The following is a 19,554-nucleotide window of genomic DNA, read 5'->3' on the forward strand; positions in this document are numbered from 1 at the left end:
AAAAAAAAAAAAATCAAACTCAAGGTTTCGTCTTCCACCTTGAGTTTGAGAGGGGGATGTTAGAGAATATTAGGGGATTTGATTTTATTGTAATTGATTGTAATCTTCTATAATCAGATTTTATGATAAATCAAATTTGATTGATTTTATTGTAATTAGATTTGTTGGTAATCAAATTACTTTGATTTGATTACCAAACTTATCTACCACAATTCTCCTATAAATAGGAGTACCATGTATTGTGAAAGACATCAAGTAATAAGAGCATAATGTAGCCATTTGTGCTTTATCCGTGGACGTAGGTCATAGACCAAACTACGTAAAATATCTTGTCTATTTTATTAATGGGCAATGCTAGATGTTCTCCCGGTGTTTTTTTTAGTATTCTCCTAGTCTTAGGTGGATATTATTTTATAAAAAAAAAAAGTTACTCTTATTTCAATCACTTGGTATTAATTGGACTAAATTTACCTTGTGACAGAGAATGCCAATCTGGTGGAGATGGGCTTGTCCTGTCTCTTGGACCTTGTATGGAATGATTACTTCACAATTTGGAGACATTGATGAAAATTTTGATTCTGGTCAGACTGTGGAAGATTTTTTGATAAGTTATTTTGGGTATAGAAATGACTTTGTGGGTGTTGTTGCAATTGTGATAGTTGGAATTTCAGTTTTCTTTGGATTCACATTTGCCTATTCAATCAAGGCATTTAGCTTCCAAAAAACGATGAGATGTTATACATGTAAATAGAAATTAAGGAAATTCCCTCATTGTAAGTTTTGGTTTTACTATGCTTGATTTCAAAGCTGCTGCAAGAAATGTGCATAGATATCCCTGTGAAGGCCCATGCCTAATAATGAACAAAGTTTTTTTTACAATTAATTCCTCAAATTCTGCTTATTAAATTTACATTTGTCCTTAGAACATGTAATTATCAATATAATTACATGTTGTAAAAATATACGTCAGTTTAATAGACTTTTAGAAGAAAACTTTTTCCCCTAATTAGGTCCAAAGATTTCAATATTTTGAAAAAAACTAAGTTGAAGTTGAACCACACCTAATTCTTTAACATGAAAGTCTCTGGTAGTAGTCTTTCCATGTGTCACTATTGATGTCTTCTTTTTATCTTCTTCTTCTTCTTTTTTTCCCTTAACCATTAGAAGCATATATCTTGCAACAAGTACAAATATTTTCTTTTACAAAAAAATAACTTTCTAAGTAAAATGAAAATGATTTGTAGGTATGATATCATATGGACAAAAAAAGTTGATGGTTTCTGCCAAAAGGCATGTTCATTATGTTCATGCGTTTGGTAGGTTACCAGAAAACAAAGCTTTAAGACTTTCAATTTATTAGTGATGTTTGCTGAGGACCTCTTCAGGAATTGGTGGAAGGTCATGGAAGGCCATTAGAGTGAGATTTGAGAATGCTAAGATTCAACCAATTTATTAGTGATGTTTGCTGAGGACCTCTTCAGGAATTGGTGGAAGGTCATGGAAGGCCATTAGAGTGAGATTTGAGAACACTAAGATTCAACCATTGATAAGATAGGGTTATTGATATATTGACTTATTGAGGCTTTGCTTATGTGGTGTGTGATGCTTTAATATGATATTATAATGACTAATATTGTTCTTTACACTCATTTTAAACTGGATGACGTGTAATTTTTAAGTGGTTTTCTATGTCAGCCAGTTAAAATACGTCACGTTAGTCAATGTAAAATATGTATGAAGAATAGCATTACTATATTATAATTATTTTGTCCAGTCATCAAGTTCTAATGATTTTGTATGCTCATAGATTGTCACATGTCAATATATTATTGGTGTTGATGCGTCAAAGTGTCACACGCAATTAACTTTGGTTAAAAATTTATCAAAGTTTTCTTTTTAAATTGGATTGGGAGAATTAAATTGACACATATTTTTAGAACATGTGATTCTCACATAGATTTTTATTAAAACATGAAATTCTCACAAATTTCCTCAAAAATAATTCTACAAACAGTAAAGTTTTCACGACGAGGAAGAAAGTTACCAGATCAGTAATCTATTTCATAACGCTACTACTTGCTGAAGCTTCACTAAAACACTTTGCTAAAGACCAAAGTCGCTTCAATAAATATAAAAATTGCCTCAAATTATTATGCTTTGCATGATTAATGCTATATACTATATATTTATCTTACAACTATATCACAATATTGATGTGCCAGTCACAATTAACCCTTAATGTTGATTGAAAACAGTTGATTGAGACTATTACGTCAGTATTATGAGATAATTATATAATAAAATGTCTGTTTTTTTTTTTTTTTTTTCTTTTTTTCTTTTTTTTTCTAGCATTACTCATTTTGCATTCGATTCTCCATTTGAACTAAAAAAACAAAAATCATTAACCTTTTTTTGGTGGGCAAGAATCAAGATACATCACATGACTCTAAAAAAAAAGAAAAAAAAAAAACTGAAAGACACAAGACACGCAAAAAACGATGTGGATGATCCATCAGCAATTTGTGTCAATGATGGAGATTGTCCGCAATCTAAAGTTTGATTAACTTCCTACATCTGATATGATGGCATGCTGTGGCTCGCATTAATAAACACATTATATATATATATATATATATATATATATATATAGTTTGAAATCTTCATAATCTAAACATTATCTATGACATACACAATAAATTTTTGGACTATTATAAAACAATATTTATGAAAAGTCATCGTCTCAATCAGTTTCAGATCTACAACAAATTTTGGAGAATTACGTCTCTATCCGCTGCTAGGTTCTTGATTCCTTAGCTTTTATTATCTCTGCTGCTAATGCTTTATCAATTGCAATCTCCTTCGCTACCTTTACTATAGTGACAATTCTTCTTTATACTTGATAATTCCTTCATCATCGGTCTATGGTTTGCTCCCAGAAAATGAACCATAAGAAAATAAAAGACCGACCGAAAACCAATTTTATTATTCTTAAGAATTTGTGAAAATAAAACCTAAGAAAATGAATAAAACTTCACCTCATAGATCGCTTCTAAAAGCTAATCTAGAGAGACTATATTCTTATTTGAAAACAACAAAAATACAATAACAAAAACCCAATACCATCACGTGTTCTCCGCGCCACCGCCGGCCAGCCACGGGCTGCTAAAAAGCACCCCGAAGACCATTGACACATGCGTATTGATCGATCTATTGTGGAGGAGGGAGTCGTAACTCCCTTCCCCCACTCTGCTACGCTCACTGAAACACATTTTCAAACACAGATTAATTAAAGATCTTGTTAGGATATATTATATTATTGATTTATATTTTTTAGTATAGGTCGATTTATGTTTTCTTATATAAGTCGATTTAAGTTTATTTGTATAGGTCGACTTATACAACTATAAATGGATCAAGACCCCCATTCTCAAATTACGAAATTTAGACAATTTCTAGGCATCGAAACACCTTGAAAATGTCGGATTATAATCTCCAACAATTTCAAAAAAAAAAAAAAAAAAAAGAATTTAGATTATCAAATTATGGAATTTAGGCCCTTTTTAGACATCAAAACGCTTCAAAAATGTCATATATTAAAAATTTTGTATGTTATAGCTGAAAACTGAGTAAAATATCGTTTGGGAGAGAAATTTTTTATGACTACCTTGATATATAATATTTTTAAAGCGTTTCAATGCTTAGAAATGACCTAAATTTCGTAATTTGAGAATCTATGTACAATTTTAAAGAAATTATTGAGAAGCGTAATTAATATAGAGTGATAGGCGTAAGTATCTAATACTGACATAGAACCACCCGCTCCTTATCTTGCTTTTCTCTCACATTAATTTCTTGCTCGCAAAATTCATTGTCGAATCCATGAAACGGACATGTGGTCCTACGTATTTGAGGATGAATTTATTCATAATTTACTGACCAGACAATTCAAAAAGTTAGTACCAAATTGAGACAAACACCCTTCGTTTTTCAAAACATAATGCCGGATATACCCCTTGAGGCTTCAACTCGCGCCCAGCTGAATCCACATATTTTTTTGAGAAGTGGGATTCTTATTCAAAAAACCTCAGTGACAAAAAAATGCTACCCACATACTTTGATGTTGTTGTCAACCCTCGTCATCACTAACCGTCCATTTCAATTATTTGTCACAAAGTTTAGAGAAATACTATCCACTCCATGAAATTTTATTATTTTGAGAAGTGTATCGTCAATTCATGAGATGATGATACATTATTTATAAACTAATTTTTGGAAGAAAAAAAATTTGAAATGTGTAAGACTTCTCCAAAGTCTATGAGGGACTCAAAGGACAACGTGTAACATGCACTTTTTTTATTTTGTTATAAAAATGATAAAAATTACATTTTTATTTAATGTGGCAGTTAATTTTTTTTTTTTTAATAAGTACTAATTCAAGAATTAGTTGAGACTGTTATGTCAATGGTGAGAAATAAAAATATAGTTTTTAGTATAATTTTTTTTAAAAAAAAATAAAAAATAAAAAAATATATTAAGAATAAAATTGACAATTCAAAAAAATATATTAAGGATAGTCTTATTTCATTTTTAATGGGTTTTTGATCCATCTCCTAAATTAACTTATAACCTAGGGATATTAGGAAATGCCCCAAAATTTTAATTAATTGATATAATTAACTCGAAGGGTTGCTTGTAGTTCCTTCATTCTAATTATTAATTAACTAATAACTAATTGGATATACTCCCTCAAACACCAACTTTTTAGAGTAATTATATAGCGGAACGCGGAATAAAAATGATTTGAGTTGAATCTAAACACTGCATCAACATCAACTATTATCATCAATATAAAAATAACTACAACATTAACATCTTCTAACTATTCTACGCAAACCTGTCTATATGAGTCGGCATTTTCATCTCAGCGAAATGCTCAACCCAACTGTCCATCAAACCTGCTAAACTAAAACACTTGCGTAAGTCCATGATTTAATAAGTAAATTATTATAGAACTTGTTATGCTGTGAGCGTTTGATAACAAATATCATTCCTCAAACTTTAATAGCCAACAATGTTATTATATGAGTTTTGAAAAATAGATCAATGTTGGCCCCATTGTTGGTTGTTGTTAATTATGTGGCCCTCTTTTAACGATATGTGTTGTCTCTCTTAGCTTTTTGCGCAAGCTCTGACTTGTCATTGTTGGCTTTCATATGGAAGAAGTCATTCGGTCCAATTTGAGAAGGAAGAGAAAAGAGTTTTCTACAGACAATTTTATGCACAAGTTTCTTCTAGCTTTGTATTCTCACAAGCTTGGTGTGTCGTACAGCACTTTAGAAGAGAATTTAGAGAAATTTCTCATTTGTATTTAATTCTCTTTTGTGTGATAGTGTCTTGCCGTAATTACTCTCATATATATATATATATAATTGCCATAGTGGAAGACTTTAGAGCTTGTTTGGAATTGCGTTTAAGAAATAGAACTTTTAAGTCAAAAAACGTTTTTGGCCAAAAGTTTCATTTTTAAGTTTTTGCCAAAATTGCATTTTGATCATTTTTAGGCATTTTGGACCATTAAAAACGCTTTTATTTTTTTACCAAACGAATATTTTTTTTTTTCAAACAAATTTTTTGAGTGTTAAAAGCACTGTTAGGCCCATCAAACACAATCTCAAATAGGCCTCTAGTAAAAATAACCAAAAGCATTTGTGTCTTTTGACCAAAATATTTAAAAGATAAAATAAGTCTGCATGCTTAAGAAAGATATACTCAGCATAATATTTGATAGAAATTTTCTGATTTGATAATAATGTAATTGATTCTGTGTTTTAGATCAACAAATTTACATATATATAGAATATAAATACTTGCAGAGAAAGTAAACATAATCCTAGCAATAATTAATAGTAAATCTAGTCCTAATCTAAAATAGAAAATAAAATATAATTGATAATAAGCTAGAATGGTGACAAATTTTTTCTTTTGTACTTCCATTATCCGAGAACGGATAAAATTCTAATCAAGCGGCATTGCTCCAACATTATTTGTGATATTTTTCTTATTTTTGGTTTCACCGAAAATATGGATAAATGTCGTTATACATCAGTAATGATACTTTTGATAATTATTTACCACATCTATTTTATATTAACATACCAGCTAACGTAACATGTTTTAAGACTTTTTAAAACATGCTAAGTTTGTTGGTAAAAAGTCACTTAAAACGGGTCAAATCTATCGATATAAAATAGATGCTCGTGACGAAAAGATTACACTCTATTTATTACCATATATTAATGTAGATTAAGAATGGGGCATCCTCCTCCCTTTCTGTTCTTTCTTTTGTGTGTTCGACCTCATGATGACTCACATTCCAACTAAATATTTTATGCTTCAAATCACAGAAATTTGATACCATAACAAACCTTTTTGTAGTTTTCTATTCGCAATTATCAAACTTTTGCACTCGTGAGAATGAGGCAAGCATGTTATTCCCTTTTTTATTTTTATTTTTATTTTTATTTTTATTTTTAAACTTTACAAAACCTCCTTAAACTTTCACTCGTTTTGAAAGTACATTTATAAAGTTCAAAAACTCTCAATGAAAGGTATCGAACTTTTAATTTCTTTCAATTACCCAATTTTGTTAAAATTTTCCGTTAAATATTGTTGAAGTTCCCGAAATACCCTTTTTTTATATAAAAAATACAACAAAAAATTGTAAAAATCTTTGCAATTTTATTTTTTTATAAAAAATAATCAAGGGTATTTTGGGCATTTTGACAAAAATTAAGGAAAAATCTTAATAGAATAGGATATTTGAAAAAAATTGGAAGTTCGATATCATGAGAGTTTTAAAGTTTGAGAGAATAGTATCAAAACGAATAGAAGTTCAAAGAAATTTTCTGAAGTTTGTTATTTATGTTATTTTATTTTGGTGCTGTGATCCACTAGGAAGCTACCTTGCATAACCCTACCTCAACCACTTTAATTTCTTCAAATATGTTTTCCAGTGGATTCCCCACTAACATTTCACTTTCCTTTGTAGTTTCTTTATACAAAGATACTTCTTTCTTTGTTAATCGATCATGAAAAAGCATGTCTGTTAATAATAGACACTTTGTTAATTATGATAATACAAGTATCTTAATGAACAGGCACTAAAACCATCTACGTGAACAGTCAGGTTGATTGAACAGACACTTCTTCATTTGTAATTTTGTGTATCTCTCTTAAAAATCCTTCTCTCTCACACAAATTTTGTGTTTTTTTTTTTTTTTTTTGGTGCCGAAACAGAATTCTAATCTTCTTGTCGGAATAGAAAAATCTAAGGGTGTTCTGGTATGATTTCGTTTTGTGCGCAGCACAGTCAAACATCATAGTATTTTATGAGCTCGGTTGTATTCTGGAGGCGTATTTGCTCTAACCAAATGCGCACCAATTGAACAAAAGTGGTGGTGTATATATTATCAAACATGGCACATTCCATGTGAGACAAGTGAAGTTTTGAAGTGGTCCAGACAGCCAAGAACAAAATTTGACCCTATTCCATATTTCCTTTTGCATCACTCCTGCATCTGTCCAAAGGCCAGCTTCACTAGCTTGTTGTCATTGGCTATAGGTTGAGAAGGACCTAATAAGGTTCGTTCGTGAAGAAGGTTAGAGATTTTGTGGTGAGAGGGTGAGTGGGTTGGCGGGCCAGTTACAAATTTAGTCTTGTGAGAGTTATAAGTTTTGTAAGTAAGACTTTCGAGAACATGGGCAGAACCAAGATTTTTGGTGTGGGGGGGACGGATTTTTTATTTATTTATTTTTTGATAAGTTGGGAACATTGACTTATATAAATACAAAAGCACATAAATACATATAATTTCTCTATATGTGTGTTTGTGCATGTTTATATAAAATAAAAATATAGAAGTCTAAATTTAATCGCATGGCATCACAAACACACAATAGTACACAATTAACAAAATAAACTAACTCACGATCTATAGAGTTCAAGAAAAATGGTACCAAAATAAATATTATAAACTCAAATGACTGCAAAATAATCACTCAAAAAATAAAATAAAAACAAATATTTTCATCATATTCCATATTTTTGCACTAAAAATACACAAATAAATGCAAGGAAAAACGAGATGTGGAGAAGATGGCTAAGAAAAAAAAAATACAAACGGAATAACGTATAATATATTAATTTTGGTGGGACAAATTCATAAAATATGCATATTTTATAAAGAATTGTAAAAATTTTGGGGGACGAATGGATCCGCCCCTACTCGGGAATACCTTTAGGCTTGTCTGGACCCGAAAATGATTTTACTTTTAAAGTTCTCTAAAGGTTTTCACTTCGTTACAAAATTTCGGGATTCATTTATTTTCCACTTATTGTTATTGTGGCGACTTTGACTATGTCACTATGGTAACTGGTTTAATAATTGATTTGGTAATGATCTTGTTTTAACAACTTGGGGTCTCAGTTATATTTTCATAACTTAGAATGCATTTCGTTTTTGTTTTGAAATTTTCAATGGGCAGGGGTTCTGTAAGGGAATCAAAGGGTATGAAATGAAAGCAAATCCTATCCATCGACATGCCTTTTAGGTGTTGACTACGTCTTTCTCCACGAGGAAGTTCATTTACCTCATGTAATACAGAAGAACAAAAGACACAGAGATGTTGCTTTATCTATCTGTCCATTCATAAAGCTTTTCTTTATATATATATATATATATAAACAGAGATGCACGCCCTTGAGGTATATATCACTGCTCATATATATATATATATATATATATATATATATGAATATGAGCAGTGATATACATCATGCACGCTCTTGTGATTTAATTATAAATTATAATTAAAATATTATATTTTAATATTTTAATTAAAAAAAAAAATTTAACACGGGCGTGCTTTTTCATGCACGTGTGATTATATCACTGCTCCTATATATAGAAACTTGTAACAATGGAGAGTGGTGAAACATACACAGGCAGCAGTTCTAACTGGAGGAACAGTACTGCCATGGAAATTTTCTCAAGGTCTTCTGGAGCAGAAGAAGATGAAGAAGCTCTCAAATGGGCTGCTTTAGAGAGACTGCCTACATATTCACGTCTAAGGAGAGGCATACTCACTAATAATGCAGAGGGTGAAGCCAGAGAGATTGACATAAAGGCTCTTGAATTACAGGGGAGAAAGGCTTTGTTAGATAGGCTGGTGAAAATTGCAGAAGAAGATAATGAGAAGTTCCTGCTTAAGCTCAAGGACCGCATAGATCGGTGAGTTCCATCGATGTATACTTAATTTCAGATCATTAACTTCTACACCCATCTGGGTAATTGATATTCTTGTGGTTTTTTTGTGTGTTTCAAGCGTTTTTTTGTTTGGTCCAAGCATATAGCTGGGATTAATTGGTGTATTGCTGTTCTTGTTCTTATGTTATTTCCTTCCTGTGCGAATTTTTGCATAAGGACTAACCAGCAAGCAACAGATTGAGCTATAAGAAAGCCGTTGCGCTAACGAACAAGCAACAAATTGAGCTTTATAAAGTCATTGCAGTAACGAATAAGCAAGGGATTGAGCTGTAGAAAGCTGTTGCGTGTTAGTGCATCCGTTTTCTTGCTGCATCCGCCCTTGAATCATTTTTATGTTCCAAAGATTTTGGCATGTAGAAGATATTTCGGTTTCTAAATGCTACTGATTCCTTGTTTTTTCTTTTCTCTGCATATGTTTGGAATTCTTTTATAATGCACTTCTGATGGTTTTACCGTTTGTTTTCGAAATTCAAACTCAGAGTTGGACTTGACATTCCAACTGTTGAAGTTCGGTTTGAGCACCTAAATGTGGAGGCAGAAGTTTATGTTGGAAGCAGAGCATTGCCTACAATATGTAACTTCGTTGTCAATATGTTAGAGGTAAATGACCTTTAAGTATACAGTTCTATGGTGTAACTACAATTACTTGTCTATATATACTCACCCTGAAATTTCTTCCTCTCTAAAGGGATTCTTAAATTATCTTCACATTCATCCAAGTAGAAAGATACCCTTACCAATCCTTCAAGATGTTAGTGGAATCATTAAGCCTCAAAGGTGAGTATATATAACTCATCATAATTAATATGTCTTACACTTTCGAAACCATTCATCTTCCATCTTGTTCATCCAATTGTTGCAGAATGACATTGCTTTTAGGCCCCCCAAGTTCTGGAAAGACCACATTATTATTAGCTTTGGCCGGACAACTCGGTAAAGATTTAAAAGTAAGAAAACTAAATAGAGAAACTCTAACTATACAACTGTCATACAACTAGGATGACGTGGTATTGAAAATCAACCCTTGCTTTTTTTTTTTTTTTTTTTTTTTTTTTTTTTTTATAAGCCCTTATTGATCTAAATACTAATTTTCACTGTCACGTCATCCTAGTTGTAATACAATTGTATATCAGTCTACTAAATATTAGATTTGTCTACTTTATTTTTGGGCGTTGATTTGACATGGTAACTTATGAACAACAGATTTCGGGAAGTGTTACATACAATGGACATGGAATGGAAGAGTTTGTGCCACAGAGGATATCAGCTTATATAAGTCAATATGATCTTCACATAGGAGAAATGACAGTGAGAGAAACACTGGCTTTTGCAGCAAGATGTCAAGGTGTTGGACCACGTTATGGTGAGTTAAAATACCATCACTTTTATACTGTTTGGTCCAAGAGTTCTGAGGGTTTAAATTTATAATTTTGAATTTTGGAAATTTTGCAGAAACATTGGCAGAACTATTAAGAAGAGAGAAGGCAGCAAATATTAAGCCTGATCCTGATGTTGATATCTACATGAAGGTTGGAAAGAAAAGTCTCTTCTTTCTTGTGTGAATAACTTATTGAAGGATCATGAGAGGAAATAATTACTCATAACTAGAAAATCTTGATAGCTTAAATTCTCTTCAGGCAGCAGCACTAGAAGGACTGGAGACCAGTATAGTTACTGACTATGTTATCAAGGTAAGACCTACAAATACAGACAACAATGTGAAAAAATCTTATAATTTTTAAGGTGTATGCTCTTTGTAACATTGCAGATTATGGGGCTTGAAGTATGCGCTGATATTATTGTAGGGGATGAAATGTTGAGAGGCATTTCTGGTGGACAGAAAAAGAGAGTCACAACAGGTAAAACATAACACAGAAATTGTATGTTTAACAACATTGTACACTCTTGCTTGTGACAAAAATTTATTGTGGGTTGGCTTAATGAGCCTACGTTCACAGGCAGAGATGACTATAAAAAATTGATTACAAAAAATAGTAAAGAGAAAATCACTAAAAACTGAAAGCTCCGATACACTCAAAACCTCACACTCGGACAAAAGATAAAACAGTCAACTCTCTCTTGTGTGTGATGGCTTCACAAAGAACTTGCTCTCGGTTTTCTCTTGCTCAGACATGATGCGAATCTGTTTCTTTGAGATCCTAAAATTATTTTGTCACAACATGGTTGCCTACTCAAATTCTAAACTCTGAAATTGTCATATGTACACTCTCAATATGACACAGGTGAGATGCTGGTTGGACCAGCAAGTACGTTGTTCATGGATGAGATATCAAATGGTTTGGACAGCTCAACGACTTTCCAGATTGTGAAATCACTCAAGCAATCCATCCATATTCTCAAAGGAACTGCAGTTATCTCTCTTCTCCAGCCACCTCCAGAAACTTATGAACTATTTGATGATATAATTCTGCTCTCAGATGGACAAATTGCTTATCAAGGTCCCCGTGAGAATGTGCTTGAGTTCTTTGAATACATGGGTTTCCAATGTCCTGAGAGGAAAGGAGTTGCTGACTTCTTACAAGAAGTAATTCTAGCTAGTTTTCTGTATCTGTGTTCTCACTTTTTTCATATTGGAATCATCATTTTAAAGTGTTTTTTTCTTCCCTTTCCCTTGTGGGGTTGCAATAGGTGACATCAAGGAAAGATCAAGAGCAGTACTGGGCACGTAAAGATGATCCTTACAGGTTTGTTACTGTCAAGGAATTCGACCAAGCTTTTCGCTCCTTGGACATTGGTCGTAAACTTGATGATGAGCTTGCTACTCCTTTTAACAACTCCAAAGGCCACCCTGCTGTTTTAACCACTAAGAAGTATGGTGTTAGCAAGAAAGAGTTATTCAGAGCTTGTGTTTGGAGAGAACTCTTGCTTATGAAGAGGAACTCATTTGTCTACATCTTCAAAATGAGCCAAGTGAGTGGTATTTGATAAATCATAGTTTATTCAAGAGCTTAAGACAATAAGAAACGATGAATTTAATCATTTAATTAATATTTTAATACCGGTCTTTCCTCCAAACTCATCAGTGGGGTTATGCTAAACTATCTTCTTTTACTCGGTAAGTGAAATCCAACATGTAGAATATTTAAATGAAATCGGACTGAATTAAGGACACAATATTCAAACTCAACACCTTTGCACTGATACCATGTTAAAAGTAATGTTATTTAGTAGACTGATATACTACTTAAAGCTTGTTTGGGATTGCATATGAAAAATAAAGCTTTCAAGTTAAAAAACATTTTTTTGGCAAAAGCTTCTTTTTTAAGCTTTTGCCAAAAATGTGTTTTAGTCATTTTTAAACTTTTTGGACCTTTAAAAGCGCTTTCAATTTTTTTTACCAAACATATATATATATATATATATATATATATATATATATATATATATATATATATATTTCTTATGATTGTTCCCTCTATTTTCATGCATTTTCAGCTCACTCTATTAGCTTTTATAACGATGACACTATTTCTACGAACTGAGATGCATCGAGATACAGTGAAAGATGGTGGTATCTATATGGGTGCTCTATTTTTCACGGTACTTGTAGCTATGTTTAATGGAATATCAGAGCTCAATATGGCAATCATGAAGCTTCCTGTCTTTTTCAAGCAAAGAGACCTTTTCTTTTATCCTTCATGGGCATACTCTCTACCCACATGGATCCTAAAGATTCCAATCACTCTTGTAGAAGTTGCCATTTGGGTGGTGATGACTTATTATGTCATTGGCTTTGATCCTGACATTGGAAGGTGAAGAAATGAAAGCAGCATTGTTCAAATTTAAGTTAAAATTTTGGGTTTCCTGAATATGATGAAAGCTCCTTAAATGGCAGGTTTTTCAAACAGTACTTTATAATCCTGTGCATTAACCAGATGGCATCTGCACTGTTTCGATTCATGGCTGCATTAGGGAGGAATGTGATTGTTGCTAGCACAGTTGGGTCATTTGCTTTACTTGCAGTGCAGGTTTTGGGAGGATTCGTCATATCTCGAGGTGATTTAACTTATCAAGAAAGTTTAAGCTTATAAGTACTGGTGAATTTAATTGATAATCTAACATTTTCCCTCATGTGTGAGCTCAAATTCTCCATTAATAAGTTAAGCTCAACACGTGAAATATTTAATTGAAACAAAGAGTAAATTGTGGAGTCAGGGTTTGAACTCATGACCTCTAGCTCTAATACCATGTTAAGCTTATAGGAAGCGGTGGATTTAATTAATATTCTAATTAGTTTTCTACTCTTCATGCCAATCTGATGTAAATTCTGATTATGTTTTCTTTTTCACTCAGAGGATGTGCAGAAATGGTTGTATTGGGGTTATTGGCTCTCACCACTGATGTATGGACAGAATGCAATAGCTGTGAACGAATTTCTTGGGAAGAGTTGGAGACATGTAATCATCCTTTTATGAAGTTTGACAAAAAAATAACAAAATTAAAGCAAAGAATTGGCAAAAAGAGTTTGATATCCAAAAATTGAGTATGTGGAAATGTTTATATTATAGGTACCTCCTAATTCCACAGAACCATTAGGAGTTTTGGTGTTGAAGTCTCGTGGGGTTTTTCCAAAAGCAGATTGGTATTGGATTGGAGTAGGAGCTTTGATTGGATACATTTTTCTGTTCAATTTCCTTTTCACTTTGGCTCTAAAGTATCTCAATCGTAAGTACCATAATATCTTTTCGAGTTTCGAAATTGAACTGATTTTGTTTTCTGATAAAAGGATTAATTTGCTGCAGCTTTTGGTAAGCCTCAGGCAGTGCTATCCAAAGAGAGCTTGGCTGAGAGAAATGCTGACAGAACTGGAGATTTCATTGAGCTATCATCTAGAGGAAAGAGCTCTCCTGGTGGGTCATTATAATCCCAGATGTTTATTTTTATTTATTTTTTATTTTTTTTATGTTTCTACCTTCTATTTAAACTATAACATAATTATTGTGACAACAATGCAGAAGAAGGGACTGGAGTTCGAAGAAGTAGATCATCCAGAATTGATGACTCTTATGAAAACAGGAAGAGGGGAATGGTTCTTCCTTTTGAACCCCTATCCATCACTTTCAATGAAATCAGATATGCAGTTGACATGCCACAGGTACCTTCTAGTTTTTTAGAATGTTTTTTTTTTTTTTTTGGGTTGAAAAAGTGTTCTTATGTGACATAAAGGTGAAGCTAATTTTGAACTTTTGTGAGTATTTTGTATTTAAAGTTGTTTGTTAATATTTTTACTTTCTTGGTAGAAAGAAAAGAGATTATACTGATCAAGGGCTCAAGTTACCGCTATTTTGTATCATTGGTGGTTTATTCTACAGAATCTTGATCACCAACAAACTTGAATATGTTATTTTAAACCATTCCAAAGCCAATAATATCTGCAAAATGAATTTGTTGACATGATTACAGGAAATGAAAATTCAAGGTGTTGTTGAGGATCAACTTGAACTTTTAAAGGGTGTGAGTGGTGCTCTCAGGCCAGGAGTCCTAACAGCTCTTATGGGTGTTAGCGGTGCTGGTAAGACCACTCTAATGGATGTCTTGGCTGGAAGGAAAACTTGTGGATATATCCAGGGAAACATCACAATATCTGGGTTCCCAAAGAAGCAAGAAACATTTGCTCGCATATCAGGTTATTGTGAGCAAACTGATATCCATTCTCCTCATGTTACAGTCTATGAGTCTTTGCTATACTCTGCATGGCTTCGTTTAGCCCCTGAGGTTGATTCTGCAACAAGAAAGGTATTGTTTCCTGTTTTTCTTCCCTCAGATCATGAGGATAGCACCTTCTAATTTCACATAAAAGGGTAAGTTGATAAAGTCGGGATCAAACTTATCTCAAAAGCTTAAACATGATAGGAAATGGCAGATTTAACATTTAATCGATACTTTAATACTCTCCCTTGATAAGTGAGGCATAAAATATCAAATATTTATTCGAAACGGGAGTGAAACTGTGGAGTCAAAGTTCGAACTAAAGAATTCAAGACGTCTAGTACCATGTTAAATCACTATTTATTCCAAAAACTTAAATTGATAGGAAATTGTAGACTTAATCATTTAAATTATATTATAACATTCCTCCTCAACAAGTGAACAAGGTTTGAATTTAGGACTTTTGTTTTGATATCACGTTAAAAAATCACTTATCTTAAAAACTTAAACTATAAGAAACAGATAATTTAATCAATAACTTAATTGACTAAGACTTTGGTTACCGGGTACAGATGTTCATTGAGGAAGTCCTAGAGCTTGTGGAGCTGACCTCATTAAGGGAAGCACTAGTTGGATTGCCTGGCGTGAATGGCCTCTCAACTGAACAGCGCAAGAGGTTGACAATTGCAGTTGAGCTTGTTGCCAACCCATCTATAATATTCATGGACGAGCCAACCTCTGGCCTTGATGCCAGGGCAGCAGCAATAGTAATGAGAACAGTGAGAAACACAGTGGACACAGGAAGAACAGTGGTTTGCACCATTCATCAGCCAAGCATTGATATATTTGATGCCTTTGATGAGGTTAGATATATTTTTGTCAAGAAAAATGTTTTGCACACTGAAAATATACAAGAACTGAGTATTTCAACAATGCATTTCAGTTGCTTCTTTTGAAAATCGGAGGGGAGCAAATATATGCTGGTCCATTAGGCCGCCATTCTTCCCATCTGATCAAGTACTTTGAGGTTAGGCTAATAAACAAATGAGATTTTGAGCATATCAACCCACATTTGTCACATAATTACCAACCTTTTTTTAAATTTTCTTTTGTAAGGAAATCCCTGGAGTTCCTAAAATTAGAGATGGTTATAATCCTGCAACTTGGATGCTAGAGGTTACTTCAGCTGCACAAGAAAAAGCTCATGCTTTTAACTTCAGTGAAATATTCAAGAACTCAGAACTATACAGGTAAAACTTTTGTTATATCATCTCACTCATTATTGTTCATGATCCAAGCAAAATACCAAGAAACATTAGAAAATCAAAAGCTTCAGAATCTTGAAGTTCTTTACAGATATCATTTTTCACTATTAATACTTTAGGGTCAATGATTTAGGAGAAACAAAGCATTGATCAAGGAACTGAGCACACCTCCACTGGGTTCCAAAGATGTATACTTCCGCACTCAGTACTCGCAATCTTTTTTCATGCAATGCATTGCTTGCCTATGGAAACAGCATTGGTCTTATTGGAGAAACCCATCATATAATGCTGTGAGACTCTTGTTTACAACATTCATAGCTCTGTTGTTTGGGATAATATTTTGGGATCTTGGTTCCAAGAGGTATATGGTAAAACAAACCCCAAGGCATGAAATTTCATCTCGTTTGGTAAAACTTTTTAGAAGGCGTTTTCTTACGTGAAAGTAGCTTGTGAGTGTTTACGTTTTGAGTTGTTTGTTAATGTTTTTACTTTTCTGCTAAAAAAACAAAAGCTGTTCTAAAAAGTGTTACCAAACGAGCCGATACACATCGCTTAATGATGACTAATATGTAGTAGCTTTTTGGGAATGACAGGAGAAGGCAACAAGATCTGTTCAATGCCATGGGTTCCATGTACACCTCTGTTCTCTTTATTGGAGTACAAAATGGCATGTCTGTGCAGCCAGTTGTGGCTATTGAAAGAACAGTATTTTACAGAGAAAGAGCAGCTGGAATGTATTCAGCTCTGCCATATGCCATTGGACAGGTAAATTTCTTGTTTCAGCATATGAAATCCAGCAAGGTAGTAAACTTTCTTGTTTGAAATTGATTCATTCAATTATTGTGGTTTTCATGTAGCAACAAATTGTGGTAGGAAATTATATGGAATTGAAAATTCATAGGGAAATACAGTGAGCAATTCATATGTTTAAGGAACTTTTTACAATATTGGATGGTATTAATGAAGAATTTAAGAATTGAACTATCATGCGTGCTAAAAACAAGATCCTCTTACTAAAAGAAATAAAGAGAAAAATATTAAAGGGAAACTTCGCCAAGGTTGTTCCTATGAAACTCATCGCCTGTTAGATTACTAAATGATTAAATTCACCGTTTCCTATTAAGTTAAACTTTTAGAATAAGTGGTGATTTAATGCAGAGCAAATATCTTAAATTCAAACTTTGTCTTAATAATTCACTTCCCGTTTAAAATTTAGAATAAGTTGTGATTTATCATCTAATCGAATCCCATTCTTTCGCAGGCTGTCATTGAGCTTCCATATATTTTCCTTCAGACTCTGGTTTATGGGTGTATAGTATATGCCATGATGGGTTTCGAATGGACAGCTAGCAAGTTCTTATGGTATCTTTTCTTCATGTACTTCACCATATTATACTTCACATTCTATGGGATGATGACCATGGCCATTACTCCCAACCACAATATTGCCGCCATAGTTTCATCTGCCTTCTATGCAATATGGAACGTTTTCTCAGGATTCATTGTCCCCCAAACGGTAACTACTAGTACTCTGCATGCCTACATACACACACATGTATGCTTAAGGCTAGTAATTTTTTACACGACCTGAAAATTTGATATGAATCCAACGCGAAATTATGGGTTAGGGTTTTGTATAATCAGGTTCGGGTCAATTTTGGCCGACCCAAATTAACCCGTTTAATAAACAAGTTAATCTTGAGCCAACTTGCTTAACTTATGGGCGACCTGATAATTCGTATAAATTAAATTAATTTTTTTTACAATAAAAAAAAAAAAAAAACTCTAAAAGGTTAAAATTCATATAAATTAAAATTTTTATTTTTTGCCTTTAAATTTATATACAGGTACTCAGGTACAAACAGGTTAGTGGATTGTATTATGTCACCCGCTAATTTAAATGGGTCGTGTCGAGGTTAAGGGGTTTGACTCGTTTAACTAAATAAGTTCGGTTTAGGTTGACCCATATCAGGTTGATCCATGAGCCAACCCAACACAAACTGCCAGCCCCACACATGCACATAGAAGCACACACAATTAAGAGAATGAACATGTGACTAAACTTTCTTTTGGGACTTGCTATTTTGTATTCTTTCATCTATTTTTCATCAATCTTTTGTTTTTTGTTTTTTTTCTTTAAATCAACCATTGGATCTGTAAGACCTATACATCTTCACTCATGTAAATCTTACAGATCCAATGGTTGATTTAAAACAAAAAAACAAAAACAAAAGATGAACGAAAAATAGAGGAGAGAATACAATACGGCATTTCTCCTTTCTTCATGACAGAGGATACCAATGTGGTGGAGATGGTACTATTGGGCTTGCCCTGTTGCTTGGACATTGTACGGATTGGTTGCTTCACAGTATGGAGATGTAGAGGACATGCTTGAGTCTGGTGAAACAGTGAAAGATTTCCTCAGGAGTTACTTTGGGTATACAACCGACTTTCTGGGTGTTGTTGCTGTAGTCATTGTTTGGATCCCATTGTTTTTTGGATTCATCTTTGCCTTGTCAATCAAGGCATTGAACTTTCAAAAGAAATGAGTATTAATTATACTACCCTATAACCCGCGCTATGCGCCGTTTATTTTTATTATAGTTTCATTTAAAAAATTGCTACGAGGGAATTTGCACAACATCACACGTAGAGGCGGAACCACCTTAGTGGTTGAGGAAATAGGCATTCTAAATTTAATTTTTGAACCCCAAAAAAATATTTTTCTATTTTTTTTCATCAAACATAAAATTCTAGTTTCACCCCAAAATTCACACATGTGTGCTTACAAGACAGTCAAACTAGGTTATTAATTTTCACCCACTTATTCCAGTAGCTTCAGCTAGGGTTGTGTGCTGTGGTTGTTTCACCAGCCAAGCATCCTTAATTGGCCCATATGTTTATATAGACATCATGAAAAAAGTCCATAAAATATTCACAATTTTATCATTTTTTTTTTTTCATAAAAGAGGGACATATTGAATGTACTTTTCCCTAAAAAAAAATAATTTACCAAGAACACAACGTTTGCTAGTTTTCTTATGATTTTCTTGAAATATTAAAAACAAAACATTCCCTTAATATCGAAGGAGTTGGATTTATAGAACAACCACATACTGTTAGACCTATATATAGTCTGGGGTCTGGAAATGGTAGGGCTGCTGCAATGGATGTAATGGTCCTATATACTCATTTTCAGTCTACTCTACTTTGGTGAGTTTCGTTGTGTGAAACTTTGTTATCATCTTGAGCTTTGTTTGAAGGTAGGCATATCTTACCGGATCGGTTGACTC

The 19,554-nt window shown here is 33.1% G+C and overlaps 1 protein-coding gene across 1 annotated transcript; it reads left to right on the plus strand.

Annotated features, from left to right (window-relative positions):
- Nucleotides 1–8,973: 8,973 nt before the first annotated feature.
- On the plus strand, nucleotides 8,974–18,860 carry LOC132189157 (pleiotropic drug resistance protein 1-like). Its single transcript, XM_059603742.2, has 24 exons — nucleotides 8,974–9,290; nucleotides 9,806–9,926; nucleotides 10,015–10,103; nucleotides 10,189–10,273; nucleotides 10,530–10,689; nucleotides 10,779–10,855; nucleotides 10,964–11,017; nucleotides 11,095–11,185; nucleotides 11,570–11,871; nucleotides 11,976–12,257; nucleotides 12,783–13,099; nucleotides 13,183–13,343; nucleotides 13,641–13,744; nucleotides 13,856–14,012; nucleotides 14,090–14,197; nucleotides 14,303–14,442; nucleotides 14,751–15,083; nucleotides 15,569–15,859; nucleotides 15,940–16,023; nucleotides 16,113–16,246; nucleotides 16,395–16,622; nucleotides 16,855–17,026; nucleotides 17,523–17,777; nucleotides 18,553–18,860. Exons 1-24 carry the CDS (start codon nucleotides 8,980–8,982, stop codon nucleotides 18,808–18,810), a joined length of 4,314 nt encoding a protein of 1,437 aa, XP_059459725.2. The 5' UTR covers nucleotides 8,974–8,979; the 3' UTR covers nucleotides 18,811–18,860.
- Nucleotides 18,861–19,554: the final 694 nt, after the last annotated feature.

Source organism: Corylus avellana, chromosome 9 (assembly GCF_965113065.1).
Source record: "Corylus avellana chromosome 9, dhCorAvel1.hap1.2, whole genome shotgun sequence".
Taxonomy (NCBI): Eukaryota; Viridiplantae; Streptophyta; class Magnoliopsida; order Fagales; family Betulaceae; genus Corylus; species Corylus avellana.

Coding starts and splice junctions, on each gene's coding strand:
- LOC132189157 (XM_059603742.2), top strand. CDS start 8,980: ATGGAGAGTGGTGAAACATACACAGGCAGCAGTTCTAACTGGAGGAAC. Junction 9,291..9,805: donor CTCAAGGACCGCATAGATCG/GTGAGTTCCATC, acceptor ATTCAAACTCAG/AGTTGGACTTGACATTCCAA. Junction 15,084..15,568: donor TTGATTCTGCAACAAGAAAG/GTATTGTTTCCT, acceptor TACCGGGTACAG/ATGTTCATTGAGGAAGTCCT.